The 22065-nt window shown below is 40.9% G+C and overlaps 1 protein-coding gene across 1 annotated transcript in view; it reads right to left on the bottom strand.

The window, feature by feature from the left end:
* The window catches only part of SEMA4G (semaphorin 4G), a 224570-nt gene that overhangs the window by 7117 nt on the left and 195388 nt on the right, over positions 1-22065 (bottom strand). Inside the window, exons 9-13 of the mRNA XM_082268409.1 lie at positions 15076-15220; positions 10173-10395; positions 9177-9292; positions 3688-3842; positions 211-272 (exon numbers count right to left, since the gene is read on the bottom strand). Coding sequence (XP_082124535.1) covers positions 211-272; positions 3688-3842; positions 9177-9292; positions 10173-10395; positions 15076-15220 — 701 coding nt within the window. The remainder of the gene's footprint in view (positions 1-210; positions 273-3687; positions 3843-9176; positions 9293-10172; positions 10396-15075; positions 15221-22065) is intronic.

The following is a 22065-nucleotide window of genomic DNA, read 5'->3' as shown; positions in this document are numbered from 1 at the left end:
GGGACATAAATGCCACTAAAAGTCTGACTCGGGTTTTGGCTATAGACAAAATGACAATTTTTTTTTTCCACTCTAAAGAAAATATTTAACTTCAATTTCCTCCTACAGTTTTTCAAAATTACTTTCTCACTACATGTATGCTCATAAAGTACCACTTCGCTTTCTCACAAGCATGCAAGGCTGATGTTGTAAAATAAACAGAGAATTTACCCTGGTCTGTGTTGTTTAAACATCCTCCGTTACCATTCTGAACATCCTGCGTCATCTGTACCCTGCAAGAAGCCAAAAACAACAATTTTAGCTGTAAAATATAATGACAATCACAGGCCGCAACAAAACCAGAATTTAAAATGTATTAGGAAAAGGAAAAGCAATAGATGACTCCTAGGAAGGTCTGAACAATTTGTAGCATGAAAGAAGAAGTAATACAATGTCTCTCCAATAAATAAAGGAGTCCTGCAGTTACGTCTGACATACCACTTTAATTGTTAAGCTGTTGTTTTGCTAATTGGGCATTACGTTAACCTCTTTCCACCAATCTTAAAAAATAAAAATAAAAAATAGTATGTAAAGGGAAACTATAACTAGCTTTATTATTATTTTTTTTAATTTGTACATTTATAAATTGTTGCCTTGTATCTGTTTATACAATTTACACACATAGTATTTACTTTTCAAATTATTAATTTTTTTTTTTTTTTAAATTGATGGCATAGGAACTACAGGCCAAAAAAAACCAGTACAAGAGATGCTGTCTACTTTGAGGCTCAGTTTGCCTGACTGAAAGCTTGGACTGAGCTGCTCAGACTGAGTGGTTTGATAAAGGATAAGTCCCTCCCGACTTTTTCCCTTTTTGGTCCTGGCCATAATGAATATGCACAAAATGACTATGCGTTTCCTTTAATAAAAAATATAAGCCCGAAGGCTAAGCGAAGTTGAAACATAATATTTTTCAATGAGCAACGGTGGCTTGATTGCCCTTTGATATTACATCTGTGAGAATGGCAATAAGAGAGCTGCCAATGGCTTGTTTTTAAGACTCTAGTGCTGTGAGCCTGGTGAATCACTGAACTGGAACAAGCATGCAGGATCAGAGGTTTTAGACTTCACTTGTTACATTCTTATTCCAGGTCAGTGTAACAATACAATGAATTCCCATAGTTTGCTAAATCGCATGGGGTTGATGGAACAAGCCTGTTGTCCTCGATGTGGAGAAGTCTATGCAAATGTTTTGGTCTTGTCCAAGATTATTTTCTTTCTGGGCTGAATTGATATGCTAGCATCTTAGTCTTTAAGCTCTGAAGACCCTGGAGGTTTGTCTACTCGTGTACTTGATAACTGTGTTCCACTTATTTGTAACCATGTTATGTTTCGCTTGATATTTTTCTATGCAAAAATGCAGCTTTTGCTGCACTGGAAGGATCCAGCTCTGCCTACGTTGTCATATGTTTTACGCCTGATAAACCAGGCTTTACCTTTGTATAAACATATTTACAGAGGACCTGTCTGTTCTAAAAAATGTAATAAAGTATGGCAACCTTGGCTGGATATTTTGGCCTCCCAAATGACAGATTTGGCTTCTTCACAATCCTCCCTTTAAATGGGTTGGATATGAATCTTCTACCTGGGTCTGGAGAGAACACTGTGTGTGTCTGAGATTGATGTGTGGCTGTTTTTGCTTCTTCTTCTTTTGTTTGTTGGCTGAATCGGACTGCCCATGTCTATTGTACTGCTGATTCTGGGTATTCCTGCTAAAGGCTATGATGCTTCATGGATAATTTACTTTGTATTACCCTGCTATTTTTACTGTTGGGCTCTCCGCAGATAATTTTAATGCCATTACCCTGGTTTACATGGCAGCTGCTGTGTATGTTAAAGAAAAAAAACACCTTAAAAAAAAAAAAAATCTCCCATAATTTGTCCTTATTGGTTTACTTTATACTTCCAAAAACTTGTAAATCTCCCCTCTTTTTCAAATTCCTTTCATATGAAGAACCATTTTTGCCATTGTTCTATTGCAATCACACAGTACAATACTGATTCCTAACAGGAATCATGGTCACACTTGAGTACTTGAATTCAACAGCAGGTGGAGCAGCATTTCATTTTGATTGCCCTGTTTATTCATGTCCCCTTTAAACATTTTAGGTCATGCTTTTTAGGTTTGTTGTGTTATGGAAAATGCAGAAAGGAGGACAGTCCCTGTTCAAACTTTACAATGGCAGCACTAGGAACACACGGAGATGAGAAACTCTAGCTTGGTAATCTGGCCAGTGGAACCATCTGAAGGTATAAGGAGCTAATGAGTGATTAAAGCCACCACCGTCCCCTCAAAATGGAAATATTGGGCACTTCTGATATGCATGAATTAAAAAGCAACCTGGATTAACAGAAATGCAGATGTTGCCATTGTTAACATAAACCTGTGGTTAGGCTATGAACATTTACATATTCTTAAATAAGCAATACATGAAATTAAAACAAGCCCTTGCAGATCTCTATAGTTGAAGGCACTGTGAAGGAATGCATCCTCAAAATACATAACCGAAGCAGAGAAATCCCAACTCATCTTTGCATCCTGCCAACCAAACTGTTCAGAAAGGGGCTGCAACCTGAATTCAGAGTCTCTGTTGTGATTGAGGATTATTTACTTCAGGGTACATGCAGCAACAAAGGTCAGAGGGGGCTTGTATGAAAGCTAATTTATGGTTTGGTAAAGAGGATGTTAAGTCAGGTGGCTTTTTTATCTTAAGGCATTCTATGCCTTAAGATAAAAAGCCTTCTATGTGCAGCAGCCTCCCCAGCACCCCCTAATACTTATCTGACTCCCCTCTCAATCCAGCGATATGCACGAGTGCCTCAGCCATTCCGGACTCTCTCTCCTGATTGGCTGTGACACCGCAGCTGCGTTATTGGCTCCCACTGCTGTCAATCAAACTCAGGTATCCAATCAGGAGAGAGGGGGTGGTGCCAAATGGCAGTTCCATGTCTGAATGGATAAACGGAGCTTCAGATTGGCTCGTGTGACCCTATAGCAAGTGGCTTGCTGTGGGGGCAGTCAACATGAGGGAGGGGCCAGGAGCTCCAGCCAGGGACCCGAGAAGAGGATCCGGGCTGCCCTGTGTAAAACCACTGCACAGAGCAGGTAAGTATAACATGTTTTTTATTTTAATAGAAAAAAAAATTAGATTTTACAATCACTTAAATGTTTGGTATATACTAATGCCTATAGCCTGGACACAGCTCATTCTGAAAACCCTAACTGCCTGGCTCTCAAGCTGAACCACCAGATTCATAACTGTCAGTAATACTAATTCTGATCAGAAACCCTGACTTCAGTTTCAGTAAAATGGCATCTTTAGTCAAAATGTTTTAATTTTAGTCTGGATAGATTTGGCAAATGTTAAAACCCCTGTTTTCTCAAGTCGGTGTCCCTGGTCCCCAGGATAAATGGAGAGAGTGAGTCTACCCTGTAGATACACAGTATCCGGATACATTATCAGCTGTCCAGCATGTGCGAGTATGATTTTCAGGGACAATAGAAGGCATCCTCTTTAGAAAGATTTAATTAAAACTAGTTCTATAGACTATAAAACTCCTATGAACGCGTCAGTCCTACATAAAATAAATACATAACATTTTTTACACCTGGTTTTCTGCCACATAGTTTAGCACAAGAATACTAACCTGTCCTGTGATGTTCGAGGCTCTCTACAGACTTTGCCATCCCACCCACAATACGGGTTTCGGGCCAGGATACAATCATAGCATGAGGTGCTTCGGCTACATCCAGACAGTGGTAACTGCAGGACTCCACTCTGAGCTCCAATATACAAACTATTCTGTAAGACAAAGACAAGACACAAGTTCTATTTATTACATGAATTTCATTTTTTTAATTAGGAACTTGTTGGAACACGACTTTAATTTGTGACCAGAATTTAATTAACTCTGCTGAATTGTTTAATATCATTAGAGTGGCCCAGAATTGCTGGTAGTTTAGATTTCAAAGTGAGTTCAATAAGTTCACAAAGATGATTAGAATGACATGAAGATATAAGCGGTCTCCTTTCCAAAACAGTCTTGGAGCTCATGTAAAATGAGAAAACACAAGCAGTAAACAAGCCCTAAGAGAGGCTCTTAGAATTGACAATTTGGTAGCAAACCAGAACAATTCAGCAAGTTCAGCAAAATAGAGAGGACATGATGTGCATACAAAAAGTTAATACAATATGATTAAACTAGAAGGAATACATTAGAGAGATCTTGGCAAGATGTGACCTTCCAGTACACAAGAGATGTGTTCTCCCACCCCCTCCGCTACCCAGATGCCTCAAACCTTTCTACACTCCTTCCACTCTCACTTTCCCAAGCACCACAAAAAACCCTCTTCAAAGGCTCCATGAGAGCAAAACTTACAGACAGGTGAATGTTACAAAACATCCATATAAAATAACTGAAACTGTGGATAGTTTCTATTTACTCTGCAATTTTATTTTATTTTTTTAATTCGGTTTGAGATTTAATGGTATATAATGATAAATAAGGACAAAACTGAGACAATTGGGCATAACCTGGCTCAAATGTCCACAGAAGAAAATATAGAAGCCATAGTGAAAAAACATTGTCACACATAATAGAGTGAATACACTGGGATCCACCAAAAATAGTGGAAGAACCGAACTGACCAGAAATCTAATATAGGGGCAATATGGGATTTCCATCTCAATTGCTTTCCTGGCATTAAACAAAAGACCCAAAAGTGTTCTAGATGTTCATTTAAAGAGCAACCCCAGCAAACATCCACACACAGTGGATCTATGCTGCGATTTTTAAAGGATTATATCGTTTTTTTGTGTTTTATTTTTCAGTTTTAGTAAAAAAAGAAATAATGTCAACTATCTCATCAAAGTGTTACTGAAACACCCTGTATCCCCAAAACCTTGATTTCTAACTTAAACTACCTTTCCACTAAATACAATAACCAGTAAACTAAACTGGGGTTGATTTACTAAAGCCTGTGCACTATGTAGGTGCAGTTGCTCCAGAGATAAGTGAAGTGAAGCTTCACTTTGCAAAGGATATCCAATCACATGCAAAAAAATGAAAAAAAAAAAAAAAGCATTTTTGCATGCACATGATTGGATGATGGAAGTCAGCAGAGCTTTGCCTCATCTACTAAGCTCTGGAGCAAAGGCACTTGCAAAGTGCACAGTCTAGTAGTAAATCGATCCCTATTTATCCTGAATGTCCTTAACTGCCATAAGCCACAATCTTTTGCATAAATGCTGTTAATTGCTTTTGTTAACTATGCGATCCAGATTGTTATATTGTAATTGAAAAAAAAAAAAGGAGGTGAAGTTTTTGTGCTATACAGTCCGATTTTGTCCACATAAAAGCCAAAGTAAGATCAAAATGATGTTGTGCCGCAGCATCTACCACTATTTTACTGGAGTTTAAACAGAACTAAACCACACGGTTAACAGAAAAAAAAACTGCTTCCCAAATAACATGCGAGACATGAGATAAGACTTAGGGATGTCTAGTAATATGCAATTCTGTGTAAATCTGACAATACTGTAAGAGGGGAAAAAGCCTTTCATTCTTTTCCTTGGAATCCCAAACATACTCTGGCTGAATGGAGCCAACCAATAAATAAGATATTCCCTGCTGGAACCCTTCACATTTTGCACTTTGATGTAAAAATTAAAGCATTTATCAATATGTGCAAAAGATGGGACAAGCTTGTGAATAAAAGCAACCATCAGAAATGGCATCAGCATATCATATCACACGTAAGTCCAATTTGTTCGCAAATTAGAAAGATGGACAAAATACTAGATTTCAATTTCACTTCAAAAGACAAAAGACTACAAAATGTGTTTGCAAAGTGATTTCTTAAAGGGCTCTTTTACACGGGCGTTCCGTATGTCCGTTTTTCATCCCATCCGTTTGCGGATGAAAAACGGACATAATGTATCTCTATGTAAATACGGATATCAACGGATGATCATCCTCTGACATCCGTTTTTTGTCAGTTCAGTTCAGTTTTTTTGAACGGAGGAGAACCCTATTTTTTCTTCCTTTCAAAAAACGGAACGGAAGCAAAAACGGATGTCAGTTGTGTCATCCGCAGACATCCGTATTTACATAGACATGCATTATGTCAGTTTTTCATCCGCAAACGGATGGGATGAAAAACGGACATACGGACCGGATGACACAAGTGTCATCCGTGTCCGTTACAAAAAAAAAAAAAGGACCTGATCGGGCAAAAAAAAAGGATCGCCCGTGTGAAAGAGCCCTTAGTGGCTTCCTAAAAAACAAACAATTGACAAAAGTTTAGAGCACAAAGGTCCATTGCTGCGAAAAATGCTTTTACAACTCCAACGCTCTAAAGTGATAAAAACGTAAAGTGGATTGGTGAAGCATAATCACACTTTGATATTTGCAGACTTATTTACTTTTCAATAAAAAGAAACTCAAACATTTTCCTGCCCTTTCTTGAAAATATATCAAAATGGTACAATTCTTAGGACTTTGTGCTATTTAATTTTCACTTTATTATCAGCAACAGACTGGGTGAGGTTTATTTTGCACTGTGATTGGAATCCTACCTGTTGATTAAGAAAGAATGTTGAATACAAAGCCAGAAAAGCCTAGGTATTGTAGAGATAACACTGGAATGTCTGGCAAACTATTATTTGACATAGATTATCGTGACTATAGCAAATGGACAATGCTATCAAATTAGAAAATATTTACTTTAGTCTTTTAATTTGGAATTGTTAAAAGAAATTAAGATCCAATACACTGCTTAATAAAGCTGTCCATAGATGACAAAGAATGGTTATATCTGCATAGAATCTGACCAACTATCCATTAATGCCTGCAGACAGAGTCTCTGCTTGTTCAGAGTATGATGGAAGGAAGAACCAACTGATAATTTAAAACTCGCCAAAAATCGTTCCAACGGCATCTAATGTCTATGAGAAAATGTAAGAACATAGCTCAATTCCCAAACTAATATAGTAAATTCAAAAACAAGCTTTAGGAAATGTGGGCTCAACCAGGGTAGAGTAGCCTATGGTAATGTTCATATTTAGTAAGCAGCACAGGGGCTCTATTCCTCAATAATAGGATTTTTCTATTATTTTAAATCCAGTAAAAAGTATAAATGCATAAAGCAGCAGACAAGACATATTTACCACAAGGCTGGATACAATGTGCTGCTGGCAGCTTAAAGAGACACTCTCGCCTTGCTCATGCAGAGCTAAGTGACCGTGACTCTGCAAAAGGTAATGCTCACCTTGCCAGCACCCCTCACTCCTCCACAGCATACAATATAGAGCATTTGCAGGTATGGGAGGAGCTTGAGACCTGTACCCTTGTGATAGTACCCAGGCCAAGCAACCAACTGCAATGCCTAAGCACTGTCACATGACCAGTGGAATGACTACACTGGGTAACCTAAGTTGTCGGCAGAGCTGATATCAGCATTGGCTCCAGATAAGCAAGGAGCTGAGGGAACACAAGTAAGGTGTGTATTGGGGTTTGGGTTTTCCCATTGCCTTGCCTAAATAATGTGACAATGTCACAACTGCTCACTCAGTGTCACTATTGCTCTTTCTTTTAGTATCAAACGGCACAGTAATTTAGATCTCTAAGATTCTGAAGGTGAAAGGCAACATATGCAAATTAATAGATCTTCAGGACCCTGAAATATGTTGTATTTACTGCTTTAGGTACCACAGCATTCATTAGGAGGCTTGGTGCATGTGGGGTCATCGACACCACTGCATCATCATGGCAAAGCATAAAACCTAAGCTAACTCCTTCATGGAAGCTGGGCTTTGTTTTTTGTTAGAAAGGACAAAAAAGAAAAAGAGGGGCGCACCGACCTAGTGCATTACCATAAAACCATTTATTAAAATATTAAAAAGTGTACAAAGTACTCACAAAACTAGTGTGATACAACACACATCGAGAATAGCATATACAGTCTCCAAGGTAGCCAGGTCCCAATTGTGACGAATGGGCATGCAGATGGTCGCATGGGGCTGCTATGGCTAGGCTGACGTGTTTCAGGGGCGAGCCCCCTTCCTCAGAGCCAGATGAAATGCCGCTAGTTTTGTGAGTACTTTGTACACTTTTTAATATTTTAATAAATGGTTTTATGGTAATGCACTAGGTCGGTGCGCCCCTCTTTTTCTTTTTTGTCCTTTCTACCAGTGGTTCTGGATACCCTTGATCCTGAAGGGGGCAGCAAGACCAAACAGCTCTCTCTACATCTGAGTTTGCAGTGCACCTCTTTCTACTCCATCAGACAGCACTTGAGCGCAGGAGGTTTTGTTTTTTCTTTGTTTTTTGTTCCTGATTTGGACCTAACATGACATGTTGAAAGAAATGCTGTAAATAGGTCATATTTTGTTTTATATTTCCATTTGTTATTATTGTCATTTCATATGTGCTCAGTATACCTGTAAATCATGCTTAGCATAGTTTTTCTTTAAGGTCACCTTAAGCATGTGCTACCATCGAGGATAGGGACAATCTTCAACCACACGCTACTGACTGACTTTTTTTGGGAGAACTAGCAATTCATTTTTCATCTGGCCACTACTATAAGATTCAGCTGGCATGAGCTGCACAGCCATTTACAGGCAAATGTCCATTTTTAACTTTTGGGTGGCTATATAGGCCCAAAAAATGAAAAAGTTGCAGCCAATTTGAAGATCATTAAGGGTTAACTAAGAAAATGTACAGTAATTGGAAAAAAAAAATTCCAAAACATCAGAACTGCTTTTGATTCACAATGCAGATATTCTAACACACTGCACGCACAACCTGCGCTACATTTGTTCCTTGGCTAAATCAAGATTATAGGAACCTTGCTGCTTGAATGAGTACAAGTAGGTTACTTCCATCTAGACCATACTCAACAACTAAATATGGAGCCCTGTAATGATCGAAAAGTCACAGAGAAAAGATTCTAAGGAACAGCTGAAGATAGAACCTGTAACCTTGAACAACATCTAGCATGAACCTTGGTACAAAGCTGGCCTGTGGTGTAGGCACAAAGAAAGGTTTGATATGTTCAGATTGCTGGAATAGATAATTATCTTAGACTTTAGGTTTGCTTTAATTATACAATAAAAACATAACACAGACAGTACCTGTTTCTTGGAGATAACCAATTTTTCTACCGGCTGTGGCTTTTTGAAGATCTGGATCTCCTCTATGATATGAACTTGGGATTTGATGACTACTGCCTTGTGAATCCAACCATTATCTGCAAATAAACATGAGGAACATCAGACACCTAACCAGCAGTTTATCAAACACTAACATTTAGGCAGTCCAGAGATTATACTGGTAGAACGAAAAAAAAAAATGGCTTGATTCCACCATCCACACATTCAAGGTGGATGGGGGAATCCTCCCCGCTGAGTCTTTGTATTCTGACAGCGGGGAGACTTCCCCGCTATAGCCAGTGGCTCTGATCAAGCAGAAATTTTCCAGCGGGGTGGTTGTACAGAAGTCAATTGGTATATTGACTTCTGAACAACCACCCTGCCCATACATGCATCAAAATTTGGCCAGTCCTTGCTGTGCTGGCCAAATTTCAATCCATGTATGACTGGCGTAAAGCTGGCTATACACTGACTGAAATTAAAATGCTTCAGCAGAGACTGGCAGAATTTTAATGTGTGGCTGCAATGTGTAGCTGCTCGATCATTTGACTTCTGTCAAAAGGGACATGCTGGAGGGGATTCCACCATCCACCTCATTTGAGTGGATGGAGGAATCTGTTGGTGGACAGCATATGACCAGCTTTAGAAAATATTTGCATCCCCTGGATCTGCAAACTAAGACACTTGTTTGCAAGCTTTGCATGGATATGCAATATATACATACAATATTTATCATTACACTTGCTCTCGTACATAATCCAGAACCATGCATAAGAACCACTCAAGGTATTATTTTATACCAAAGCATACAGCCAATCACCCTGTCCAGCCACTGCACAATTTTGACTACCAGTGAACCCTTCAATGCGCTATTGATAGTTAAAAATAATGAAAGCACATCTCTGACCAATATTAGAAATCCAACCCAAAATCCACACTTTGTGTCAAGGCTCCCAGAAAAAGTTTTATTATACAGACCTGTGCCAAGAAACAGGACATCATATTGTTCTCTATCCAGAGCTGTGACTCTGTCTGCAGCTATCTGGGTATAAATGATGTTCTTCTTCATGAGAATTGGTTGCTTGTCAATAGACTTTACCGCTTCAGCCATAAGAGGATGGAGTTTTACAAAATCCAGGACATTATTGGGGAGATCCTGAGAATTGTTGTAATTGCTGCTTCGCAGTTCATTTGTAATGCACTGTGTGAAAGAAAACGTATTCGTGGAATTTTTAATGTGTGAGTTCTCTAGACAATTCATGCTGATGCTTTAATTTGTTCACCTACACCATTTTCATTACTTTAAGGTAACTGAACAGTCAATTAAGATAAAACGAGAACAAATAAAGAAGAAACCTCTAAACCCGTAATGTTTTCGCAGTTTTTTTTTCTGTTTTTTTGCTGAAGCACTGTACTACCTATGCAATGTTAGTGCAGCGATTTCCCCACTGAGCTATTGTGTTCTGAAAGGGCCCCCCTCATCACACACCAATCAGTGCTGGTAGTCATTGAGTTTGAGAGCTGATCAGATGCTGATTGGCAACTGTTTTTACAGTATGCCCGGTCGGCAGGAGCCAGATGTTTGGACAGCTTTGGGCAGACAGGTTGCAATACACCTGGACCAAATGTCGGCCAGTTTCTTTTACACTGGCAGATATTCGGCCTGTGCGTACCAGGGTGTGAGCTAAAAAGATATCAATGACTCAGGAATGCAGGGGCTCAGTCCTGATCTCCTTTTCTCCCGGCATGGCAGTGACACAAAACATGCCGGAAGAGAAGTGCTGAGCCAGAAGATGAGTGTACATGAGGCTCCTGTCAGGGGCGTAACTACAGGGGTTGCAGGGGTTACAATTGCAACCGGGCCCCATGCTCCAGGGGGCCTGTGTGGCTCCCCTGTACACCTGGATAGGAGGGGCGGCGGGGGCAAAATGTAGAGAAATCACTGTCCTCCTTTTTCCTCCTGTAACTGCGGGAGGAAAATGGAGGAGATTGGTCCCTCTGTATACTGCCCCCGCCGCCCCTCCAATCCAGCTCACTTGTGTTCTGCTGTCTCTGGGCCCCTGTTATGAGCTCCCCTGCCCCCCCCCCCACTGTGCTGCCCCCCCACTATGCTTCCCCCCCCCCCCCACTGTGCTCCCAACCCTCTCCTGCCAGCTGCTGCAGGTGATGTGTCACAATAGAGAACCAGGAAGGAGTCGGTAAATATGTAATTTTCCAGCTCCTTCCTTTTTCTGAATGGACAGAGTCATAGTCAGGGACATTGTAAAAAAATAAAATAAAAACTACTGACACCAGTGGGTGAACTTCCAGGATAGCAAAGGTCACACATTTGCGACCGGGCCCTGGCATTCCACCACCGTGGGGAGGCCCCAAGATGGCAGGAAGGGGGCCCACTGCAGAACTTGTGAAAGGGTCCCGCAATGAGAGTAAAGGGCCCCAGGATCAGTGGGAAGAGCCCCAGGCTTGAAGAGAAGGGCCCTGGCCGGGGGGCCCTTCATGGTTTCTTGCACCGGGGCCCTGAAGGTTCTAGTTACGCCTCTGGCTCCTGTTACCTATTCTCCACGCATGGCATCCTCAACATGGAAACTGGTAGTGAGACTGGCAATAACACAGGACACCAGTCTCATTGCCAGAGGTGAGGTGGCAGGGACAAGAAGGGTGGGGTGTGACTCTAGCAGAAATCAGGTTCCTATGCAGCCACCCACCTACATACAAAGCAGTGAGGGTTTTTTTTTTAAACCGTTTGATTAGCATTATATACGATATATATGATATACTATATGTTACTGGCTACCTAAAATAGGTACAGTAATGATGTACAGTACACATTCTTCACGGTCAAAGGGTTACAATATAATAACTACACTGCTGCCAAATATGCTACATTTTTACAGCCTCTGAAACAATGCTAATATATAACGACTAAATTTTACTGAAGAGAAGTCCTGTCCAGCAATGTTGCCTGCAGCCTCCTGGTACTTCTTGCTATGTTCTGAAATACCTTCTTCAGGAAAACAGACTGCTCATTCAACTCCATACTGTTGGAGATGGAATTAAGAGCTTCAGGAGTTATGAAAGGGCAGTTTCAGGTCGAATAAAACCATACACAGTTTCTGTGTTCAGGATGCCATGTGTCTAAGCGGTTTTACAACAAGTTTAGTTGCAGCTTGGATTGTTTTAATGAGATCTATGATGCCTCTTTTTTTCGTGATAAATGTCTTATGCTTGGTACACACAATCCTAATGTTCCTGCTTAACCGGCCGAAATTTTGCCCATGTGTCTCACAACCAGCTTGTGTCAAACAAGCATGCTGAAAAACCAGCATCTGACCAGAAGTCCCCCTGTCAGAACACAATAGTACAACGGGGGAGAAGAGAAGCTCAGTAGGATTACATAATTAGTATGGCGACCTCTCCGTTTTTTTCAATTCAGCCCACTGGGTTGAAAGAAAAAAATACTTAATGTGTGTAATAGGCTTTAGGCTGATGTGTGTGATAGCTGGGGAGGGTTATATGAAACGTGTCACCTCTCTGCTTGACTAACAAAGACAAAAACTTGTAAGAAAAGAAACGGCCTCACATCCAGGAATTCCAATTGCCTTTAATTTCCAAAGTGATGACACCAAAGACACCAACATAGGGTCACGTAGATGCGTTTCACACATACATCTTGTGCTTAATCATTATTAATCATGGTAATGATTAAGCACAATATGGATATGTGAAACGCGTCTACGTGACCCAATGTTGGTGTCTTTGGTGTCATCACTTTGGAAATTAAAGGCAATTGGAATTCCTGGATGTGCGGCCGTTTCTTTTCTTACAAGTTTTCCACGGAGGCGGGCCGGGACTAACACTCTATGGGATATTCCACCTCTAAGCTACCATCACACACCTGGAGCAGCGTTTTCTCCCTTCAGTAACAAAGACATAAAAGATTTAAATGCAAATTTAAATGTGACTGTTTTTGTCACTAACTTATGAATTTTGGAGAAAAATGGGCGGAACTGTGTTTAGTATGACTTTCTAATTCCCTCCACACAGTTTGGGGCTGGTCAGACCTTACTGTTTTCAAACCATAAACAAGTTATAATGAAGTATTTATTTTCCTCTATTTAGAGCATCAGTTTAGAATATTGGCAAGATATGCAATATTGTTTTCAATTGAAAATCTAGATATGCTTTATGCAGTATTTTTATTGCGTTTCCCTTCAAGATTCATTAATCATAGTTTTAGGTATAGTCTGGTAACCGTTTAACAGTTTCTGCATTATATCCCCTCATGTAATTTTAAATAACCATCAATCTGGGGAAAATTGTAGGGGAAACCAGGAACCACAAAAATAAATTTAAAAAAATGTAACATTTTCTGCAACAAACCAAATTTGGGATTTCCGCAGATATGTTTCACATAACATGCTGCTATATGGTCTGCCAAAGTGGATTAGTGTGCTGACAATCAGACAGAGTCAGCCAGTCACCATATCTGCCTTAAAAGTGAGCCAACCCTTCAGCATTGACTAGGTCCTGGACATGTGCCCAGGCACTTACAGAGTGTGGACCTTAGCTTTCTTACCAAGAAAAGGTAAACATTCCAAGTGTGTGCTATTACAGGGTTAAAAAAAAAAGTTTCTTTCATTTTTAAGATCGCTTTTAGGTGTTGATAAAGTGATAGGCGTAGCCCAAAATCAAATTAGCTTTCTGGTAGCTGGCTTATTTTACACAACATGACTTATTGAATAAAGTCTCTTGCTAAATGAGCATCACAGAACCCCCTCTAAACATTTTTTCCCATTTTAAAGGATTTGGAACTTAAGCAGGTTATCATACAATGAGCAATTTCATCCAGTTCCTAATGAATTTATTTAGTGGGTGGCCCCGTCAGCACCACTCAGCCCAAAATCCTTCATATGAAAAAATCAAAGGAGCTGGGTGGAAAATAGTCTAACAGCAACTGCATCCAATGACATCCAGGCCTGGCTCCAGTATTCTGGCAGCTGGTACCACTGGCTGTCAGACAACAGTAGCCACACTGGGAGATTAATCTTCCTGTGCTGTTTTACATAGATAGAGCAAATCTATCTTGATTTTTTTATTCAGTCCATAGGCTGAACAAAAAAAAAAATCTATTGGTCTATGGACAGCTTAAAGCGGAGCTCCAGTCTCTTGACTTAAAATGTTAAGTCAGCAGCTACAAAAACTGTACCTGCTGACTTTTAATAAACAGCCACCCACCTGTCCCCTGATCCAGCGGTGCACTCACCCCAGCCGTTTTGTCAGTGTCCTCCCTCAGTGGTGCCTGCAACTTTACTAAGGACACCCGGCAGTGACTGCTTGCATTTTCACAGCGAGGTGCCCACTTCCCATGCGCGAGCAGTGCCTGTGACTAGTCCTGAAGTCTTCTTGGACCTGCCATGTGTCCCAGAAGACTTTGGGAAGAAGTGGGAAGGAGAACTTCCGCTTCGGATTGCAAAGGGGATTGTAGCGAAAAGGGGAGCAGGTACCTGTCAAAATCGGGTACCCGCTCCCCCCTCCTCCCCAAAAGTTCCTTTTTACAAACTGGAGATGTGGAGGAGGTCTGAAAGGTGAACTTCCCCTTTGGGGTGGAGCCCCGCTTTAAGGCCCATCCCCCTGGCATCCTCTTTCCAACGGTAACTAAAGATGCCCTTATAAGATAGGTAGGTGGCAGTATTCCATTGCGAGCCTGATCGGGATAATTAAGGCAGTATTTGAATATCTGTTTCTCCAGATATTTTTTCATCTTTGTTCATATTCTAGTTGATCCTGCTGCTTTTGCCATTACTCCAGATGATTTGTGCATGTTTGGCATATCTTTTATTACACACAAAACATGACGGATACAGGGTTAAGAAACACTTACAGAACCTGGTCTTGGCCTCGGTGGATCCCCTTGATATCGAGACCATTTTCTTAAAAGATCTTGATATTCCATGTAATCACCCTCAAACACATCGTGAATATCTGTTATGCTATACCTGCAAACTGCTGAAGCTTCCATGTTTCTCCTGGAAGAGAGACAATACAATATCATTACTACATGTCTGCAGCAGGGCCATCACATTTTTCTGAAACAACAGAACAATACACTGCTTAACACAAAAACATGGAATTAGAGAACACGTATCAAGATACATGAGCTGAGCAAATAACCTATATTATGGGCATTTATACAGCAGCAGTTGCACATAACCTACACTGATGGAACAGCTGAGGCCCCTGTGATTCTCCAGGGCAAGCAACGCACTGAGCTGGCTAGATCGCTCCACTAGTGGGCAACATGATTTCTGAGAGAACTGAACACTGTTGCTACAACATGGATTAATGAAGATTACGGATGTGCAGAAAATGCAACAAGACAGATGGAATTAAGTGAAAATAAATATGAGGAACATAAACAACCCTCCATGTAGCATAAAGCCAAGCAGAGGAGACACCGTTTACTTAAGCAGACTTCTGCTCAAATGATTACTGTAAGCTATGTTTATGGTCTGGCAGTAATGGAAAAATCAAGAGTAATAGAAGCAAACCATTTTTTTTTTTTTTGGTACCAGAAGCAAATAGGACCACACAGCATTAGGGCCCTTTCACACTGAAGCATTGTTTATTTTACCCTGTATTCTGAAAAGTCTTGCATGTAGCATTTTTGGTGCACTTTCCAAAAGCGCACCAAAGATGCACCCTCAATTGAAATCAATAGGGACCACATCAAAAATGCAACAATAAGGCACCCAGGGCATGTTTTTTGGAGCATTTTTGGGGTCACAACACTTTTTTAAAAAAGATTCCCCCTTTGGGGGAGTCAAGAATGGAGAAAGATCTGGGAGTCTTGGTAGAGGATAGACTAAGCAATAGCATGCAATGTCAAGCGGCAGCTGCCAAAGCCGGCAGAATATTAGCATGCATAAATAAAGGGATGTATTCCAGAGATAAGACTATAATCCTTCCACTTTATAAAACTCTGGTCCGACCGCATCTGGAGTATTCTGTCCAGTTCTGGTCGCCAGTCCTCAGGAGGGATGTGTTGGAGCTGGAGAGATTTCAGAGAAGGGCAACTAAACTAATTAGGGGATTGGAGGACCTTAATCATGAAGAGTGTCTACAATGGCTTAATTTATTCTCCCTGGAGAAGAGACGCCTGAGAGGGGACATGATAGCAATTTATAAATACCTCAATGGTGATCTCAGCATAGAAAAAAAAGCTATTCAGTCGCAAGGATTGCATGAGAACTCGAGGACATACAATGAGATTAGAGTAGAAGCGTTTTGACCTCAGGCAACGCAGGGGTTTTTTTTTACTGTTAGGGCTACAAGATTGTGGAATTCTCTACCAGAAGAGGTAGTTTCTGTGGGAAGTATGGCTACTTTCAAAAGACTCTTGGACGTACACCTCAAAGATCAGAACATTAAGGGGTAGAAGAGATGATTACGGCCACGCGCGCCTACACAGGTTGAACTGAATGGACTATTGTCTTTATTCAACCTCAACTACTATATAAAACTATGTAAACATATGCCCCTGTACCTCCATGGTCTGTTGAATGTTACATTCAGTTGCCCCCTTCCTCCCCTCACATGCCGCCTGAGCTTCTCCCCGGCTTTCAGTTTAAAGTTTGGTCCCCCTCCCTGTTTTACAGTTCCTTTCTGTCCTGCCCAGTTTTCCTGGCTCCTCCCCCCTCTGCAGTGTCCCGTGTAATGACGGGGCAAAAGATGGTGGGCTCTGCTCTGTCTTTGCCCAGCCAGCAAGACAATTCAAGCAGAGAGGAGCTTGGTGACCACAATGGAGGTACAGGGGGGCAGTGTATGTGTAGGTTTCCAGCATGTCTTGGCTCCTTAACAACCAATAAATAGCCTATTGATAAGGAGCCAACACCCCACTGTGTCCTGTGCCACTGACGCTTTTCACTGCTTATGCGCTTCCTACAACCCATTTAAAACAGGCTATGCAGCTTTAATAAATGCATTGTGCATTTTAGAAGCGCTGCAATGTGAAAGGGCCCTTATGCTGCTGCATGACTTTGTACAATACGGTGCCTAAAATAGCGTTGTAAGATGTTTTAATTGAAATACACTTGTAACTAAATGTGTTTGTTATTACTTTATAGACACAGATACATTGTAATCAATCCTGTACTGCCTGGAAGTGTAGAATGAACAGTTGACCTCCGCAGCAAAGTGCCTGATCAGTAGGCTGTAATGGGTTAGTGATCAAGCTGTATTGCTTGAATGTAGAAATGAAGGGTGAGGTTAGGAACCTGGCTTTGATGTTTATGCAGGTGTGTCTAGATTATAAAAGACCTTTTTTGTACGTATTTTAGCTATATAATATACCCGCTTGCCTGGATTTCAGAAATGCTCTGATACCAATCTGCCTAATTACTCGAATCACAGCAGTGCTAAATGAACTTATATTTGTCTGTTGCTATAAATGTGTTTTCTGTACCCCACTAAAATGAAATGGCATACATCAATTTATCCTGATTAAGGAGACAGAGGAAAACAAGCAAATTCTATTGAGTAATTTTTCTGTGCTGCATCTCTAATTCTTATTCTATACAGTTTATATTAGAGCGAGGCAGCTTGTAGCTGGATGCGGAGAAACATGCCAAAAAGAATTACAAAGAAAGGTTTGAAATTCTGCATTATTGTGTCACACTGCTCGGGCCAACAGCTCCCTGACAGACTAGAAAATCATTCCTATTTGTCTGCACAGCGGGGTGCTATTAACTCTTTGGCTGCCATATTAGTCTGCCATCACTAATTCATAAAGCGCAAGTTCAAGTATCCAAAGGATTTCTTTTTAATGTTGTACTACGAAATTCTACCTACCAAACAAACAGACATGACAAAGCAGTTAGAAAATCCTACGGCTGAAAAATCAGTATCTAACATGATCAAGCCCTGGCTGCTTAATTCTTCTCATCAATAATCAATCAGGTAGTATCTTCAGCGGTCATTCTCTGATTAGACTGTTATAGATTGGAGGGCCAATGATCCTATATCTATGCAATTATAAGCTCCTTTGAGGTAACAAGGACTAATGTGAATAGTCTTATGTTCTTTATTAACAGCTGAAGGCTATACTATAAAGCCCCGTACACAGGAGAAGAAATTCGGCCGGGAATTTTCGTCCGACGACCGATTTTCGGCTTGTTAGTATGATGCTTCCGACAACCGACTCCAACTTTTCGGCCGAAAAAAACCTGGTGTGCAGGCTATATCATTTTTGTCGACCATCAAAACACGTACGATTTTCATCTCATTAGTACAGATTTCGATGGGAAAAAATCTTATGAGCAAGACTAGGCATTCTCAGAGATGAAAGAACACATACAAAGCAATCCAACACGACATCACTTCTGAAGAGAGTGTCGGCGGAAATTTGTTGCGTGTGTACGAGGCTTTAGACTTAAATTTTGTGGACTTTTGCAGCTCTAAAAGTCTTCACTCTTTTTGAAAGGTGTTCCGAAAGAATTTAGAGTGCGTCTGCAGAAATGTATGCTCATTACCCAATAAAGCATTTGTTTGTGTCAAGTATTTCAATTGGACAAGAGGATCTGGCTTGCAATCAGTGTTTCAGTTCCTCCCATGACAAGGATGAGCTCAGCCGTATTCCAATCCTAGATCCAACCCACCTGAGCAATCCCGCCAGGAAGCCCTCACTGCACACCACCTATCATAAGTGACTGAGGAATTTCCCGGCCTGCAGCTGCACATATACACGCCCCCTAGGCTGCTCATGATTGTCAGTGTGCAAAGATGGCTTCCTGGCAAGATTGCTCAGGTGGGTTGGGATTAGAATATGAACACACCTGAGCGCATCCCTAGTCCCAAGGGAACTGGGCTCTGTGCAAAACACTCAAGTTCCTAAACAAAACTCACACCAACTCTTTATAGATAAGGCTTTGAGCACAGGAGGACAATCATGCTGGAGCAGAAAAGAGCCTTCTCTTTATTGTTTCAGGTTGGAAATGCATGTCTAAAAGGTCTTTGTATGTTTTAGCATTAAGGCCAGGTTCACACTATTGTGTTGTGCATGCTGGTGCCACGCACTAAAACATATTCTAACACACCACCATGCATTGTGGTGCTCAGCATTACAAAAATAGCGTAAACACCTTTTCGGTGCATTAGGCAGCCCGATCAAATAAATAAGCTGCCTTTACCCAACACTTATTATAGCAGGGGTCCTCAAACTATGGCCCTCCAGCTGCTGCAGAACTACACTTCCCATGAGGCAATGTAAAACTCTGACATTCACAGCCATGACTAGGCATGATGGGAATTGTAGTTCCTGACCATCTGGAGGGCCATAGTTTGAAGACCCCTGCATTATAGCCTTGGAAAAGTGTGAGTCCCCGGTTCACATTAGTGCAATGGCAGACATTGCATGTGATTCAGAGCGCACTGCTCTGAAAAGCACATGCGATGTCTGTGCGATGCGAATTCAGCCATATAGATTGTATGGCTGAATTTACATCTGATTCGGACTGAACACGCACAGGACCCTTTTTTGGGTCCACAATAGAATCGGATCACATGGTGGTTCACACCAATGCAATCCAATTTATGACCAAACTGTCAGTTCGCACTGCGATATGCAAACTAATCTGGGGGTGTCGTTAACTTTGTATTCACACCCCCAGTGATTCGCATATGGCAGTGTGAACTGCCTGCAATTTGAATGTGATGTGGGAACCCGCAGTGGATTCGCAGGGTTCCCGCATCACATATGTGTGAACCGAGCCTGAATCTGATCTAGCACTACCCTCAACTTGAAACATCTAAACTCAGTTATTTTGAGGTGTACACATATAGTGTATATTATTAAAAAAAAAAAAACTACAATTATGTTTCCTTTTTTGCCCTACTCCCTTTTTGTATATTGAGAGCTATCATTTCTTTAATAGAAAGAGCAGAGGACCTTCCTAGAACATGCACAGTGTAAAACAGCATAATGATTATTAAAGTGTAACTTTACTCATACAAATTGATAAAATCTAATTTTCTTTAGTAGGAAACAAACATTCCAAATTATTAATTATGCCAACAAAATGAGTGTGTGCTGTAAATTACCTCCAGCATTGCTACTATTTCTTCTTGCTGGAGGCTGTCATTTTGGTCAAGTCCAGAGCCCCCTAACAGCAGTAAATCTTTAGGCTGTTAGCAGAACAGCCTCTACAAATTCGGCACAGTACCTAAAAATAGAGAGCAACTGAGCATGTGCAGAGCAGTGTGAGACAGTGGGGTTGATTTACTAAAACTGGAGAGTGCAAAATCTGGTGCAGCTATACAGGATAGTCAGCTTCTTACTTTAGCTTGTTCAGTTAGGCTTTGACAAAAATTCCTGGAAGTCTTTGGTTTCCAATTTAATATAAATTTCACAAACAATCCTGACTTCTACAAACCCGATTCCAAAACACTTGGGACACTGTACAAATTGTGAATAAAAACAGAATGTAATGATGTGGAAGTTTCAAATTTCAATATTTTATTCAGAATATAACATTGATGACATATCAAATGTTTAAACTGAGAAAATGTATAATTTTAAGGGAAAAATAAGTTGATTTTAAATTTCATGGCATCAACACATCTCAAAAAAGTTGGGACAAGGCCATGTTTACCACTGTGTGGCCTCCCCTCTTATTTTTATAACAGTCTGGAAACATCTGGGGACTGAGGAGACAAGTTGCCCAAGTTTAGGAATGTTGTCCCATTCTTGTCTAATACAGGCTTCTAGTTGCTCAACTGTCTTAGGTCTTCTTTGTCGCATCTTCCTCTTTATGATGGGCCAAATGTTTTCTATGGGTGAAAAGATCTGGACTGCAGGCTGGCTATTTCAGTACCCGGATCCTTCTTTTACGCAGCCTTGATGTTGTAATTGATGCAGTACGTGGTCTGGCATTGTCATGTTGGAAAATGCAAGGTCTTCCCTGAAAGAAACTATGTCTGGATGGGAGTATATGTTGTTCTAGAACTTGGATATAGCTTTCAGCATTGATGGTGCCTTTTCAGATGTGTAAGCTGCCCATGCCACACGCACTCATGCAACCCCATAACATCAGAGATGCAGGCTTCTGAACCGAGCGCTGATGACAACTTGGGTTGTCCTTGTCCTCTTTAGCTCGGATGACATGGCCTCCCAGTTTTCCAAAAAGAACTTCAAATTTTGATTAGTCTAACCACAGAACAGTTTTCCACTTTGCCACCATTGACCATTTTAAATGAGCCTTGGCCCAGAAAAAACGCCTGCGCTTCTGGATCATGTTTAGATTTGGCTTCTTTTTTGGCCTATAGCGTTTTAGCCGGCAACGGTGAATGGCACAGTGGATTGTGTTCACCGACAATGTTTTCTGGAAGTATTCCTGAGCCCATGTTGTGATTTCCATTACAGTAGCATTCCTGTATGTGATGCAGTGCCGTCTAAGGCAGTGTTTCTCAACCTTTTTTCACTCAAGGCACCCTTTAAAAACGTTGGACAATCTCCAGGCACCCTTTAAAAATGATGGACAGTCTAGAGGCGCCCCATTCTAAAATGTAAAACCTATTCTAATAGCTTTACATAATGCAGCAACAGCCACAAGTCCAAGTAGGACACTCAACTCTAGAGGTGATTTATTCTTCCAAAGCACATATACTTTTGCAAACTGGTACTGACTAGCATTCCAATGTTTCTCCTCTCCCTCAGTTTTTCTCCATCACTCAGCTAACGTGATGCCAACGCTGATGGAGCGGGGCAGGGGAGGGGCAAACAAGGATGCTATGCAGGCGACTGACATCATCCTTATCAACTGATGATGCAAATCTGTGACTTTGTGTAACTAAAAGGGAAGACTTCATCCACACACTG

Source organism: Pelophylax lessonae (genome assembly GCF_965119305.1).
Source record: "Pelophylax lessonae genome assembly, chromosome: 9".
NCBI lineage: Eukaryota > Metazoa > Chordata > Amphibia > Anura > Ranidae > Pelophylax > Pelophylax lessonae.
The sequence above is the reverse complement of the archived record's forward strand: the minus strand, read 5'-3'. Positions and strand labels throughout refer to the sequence as shown.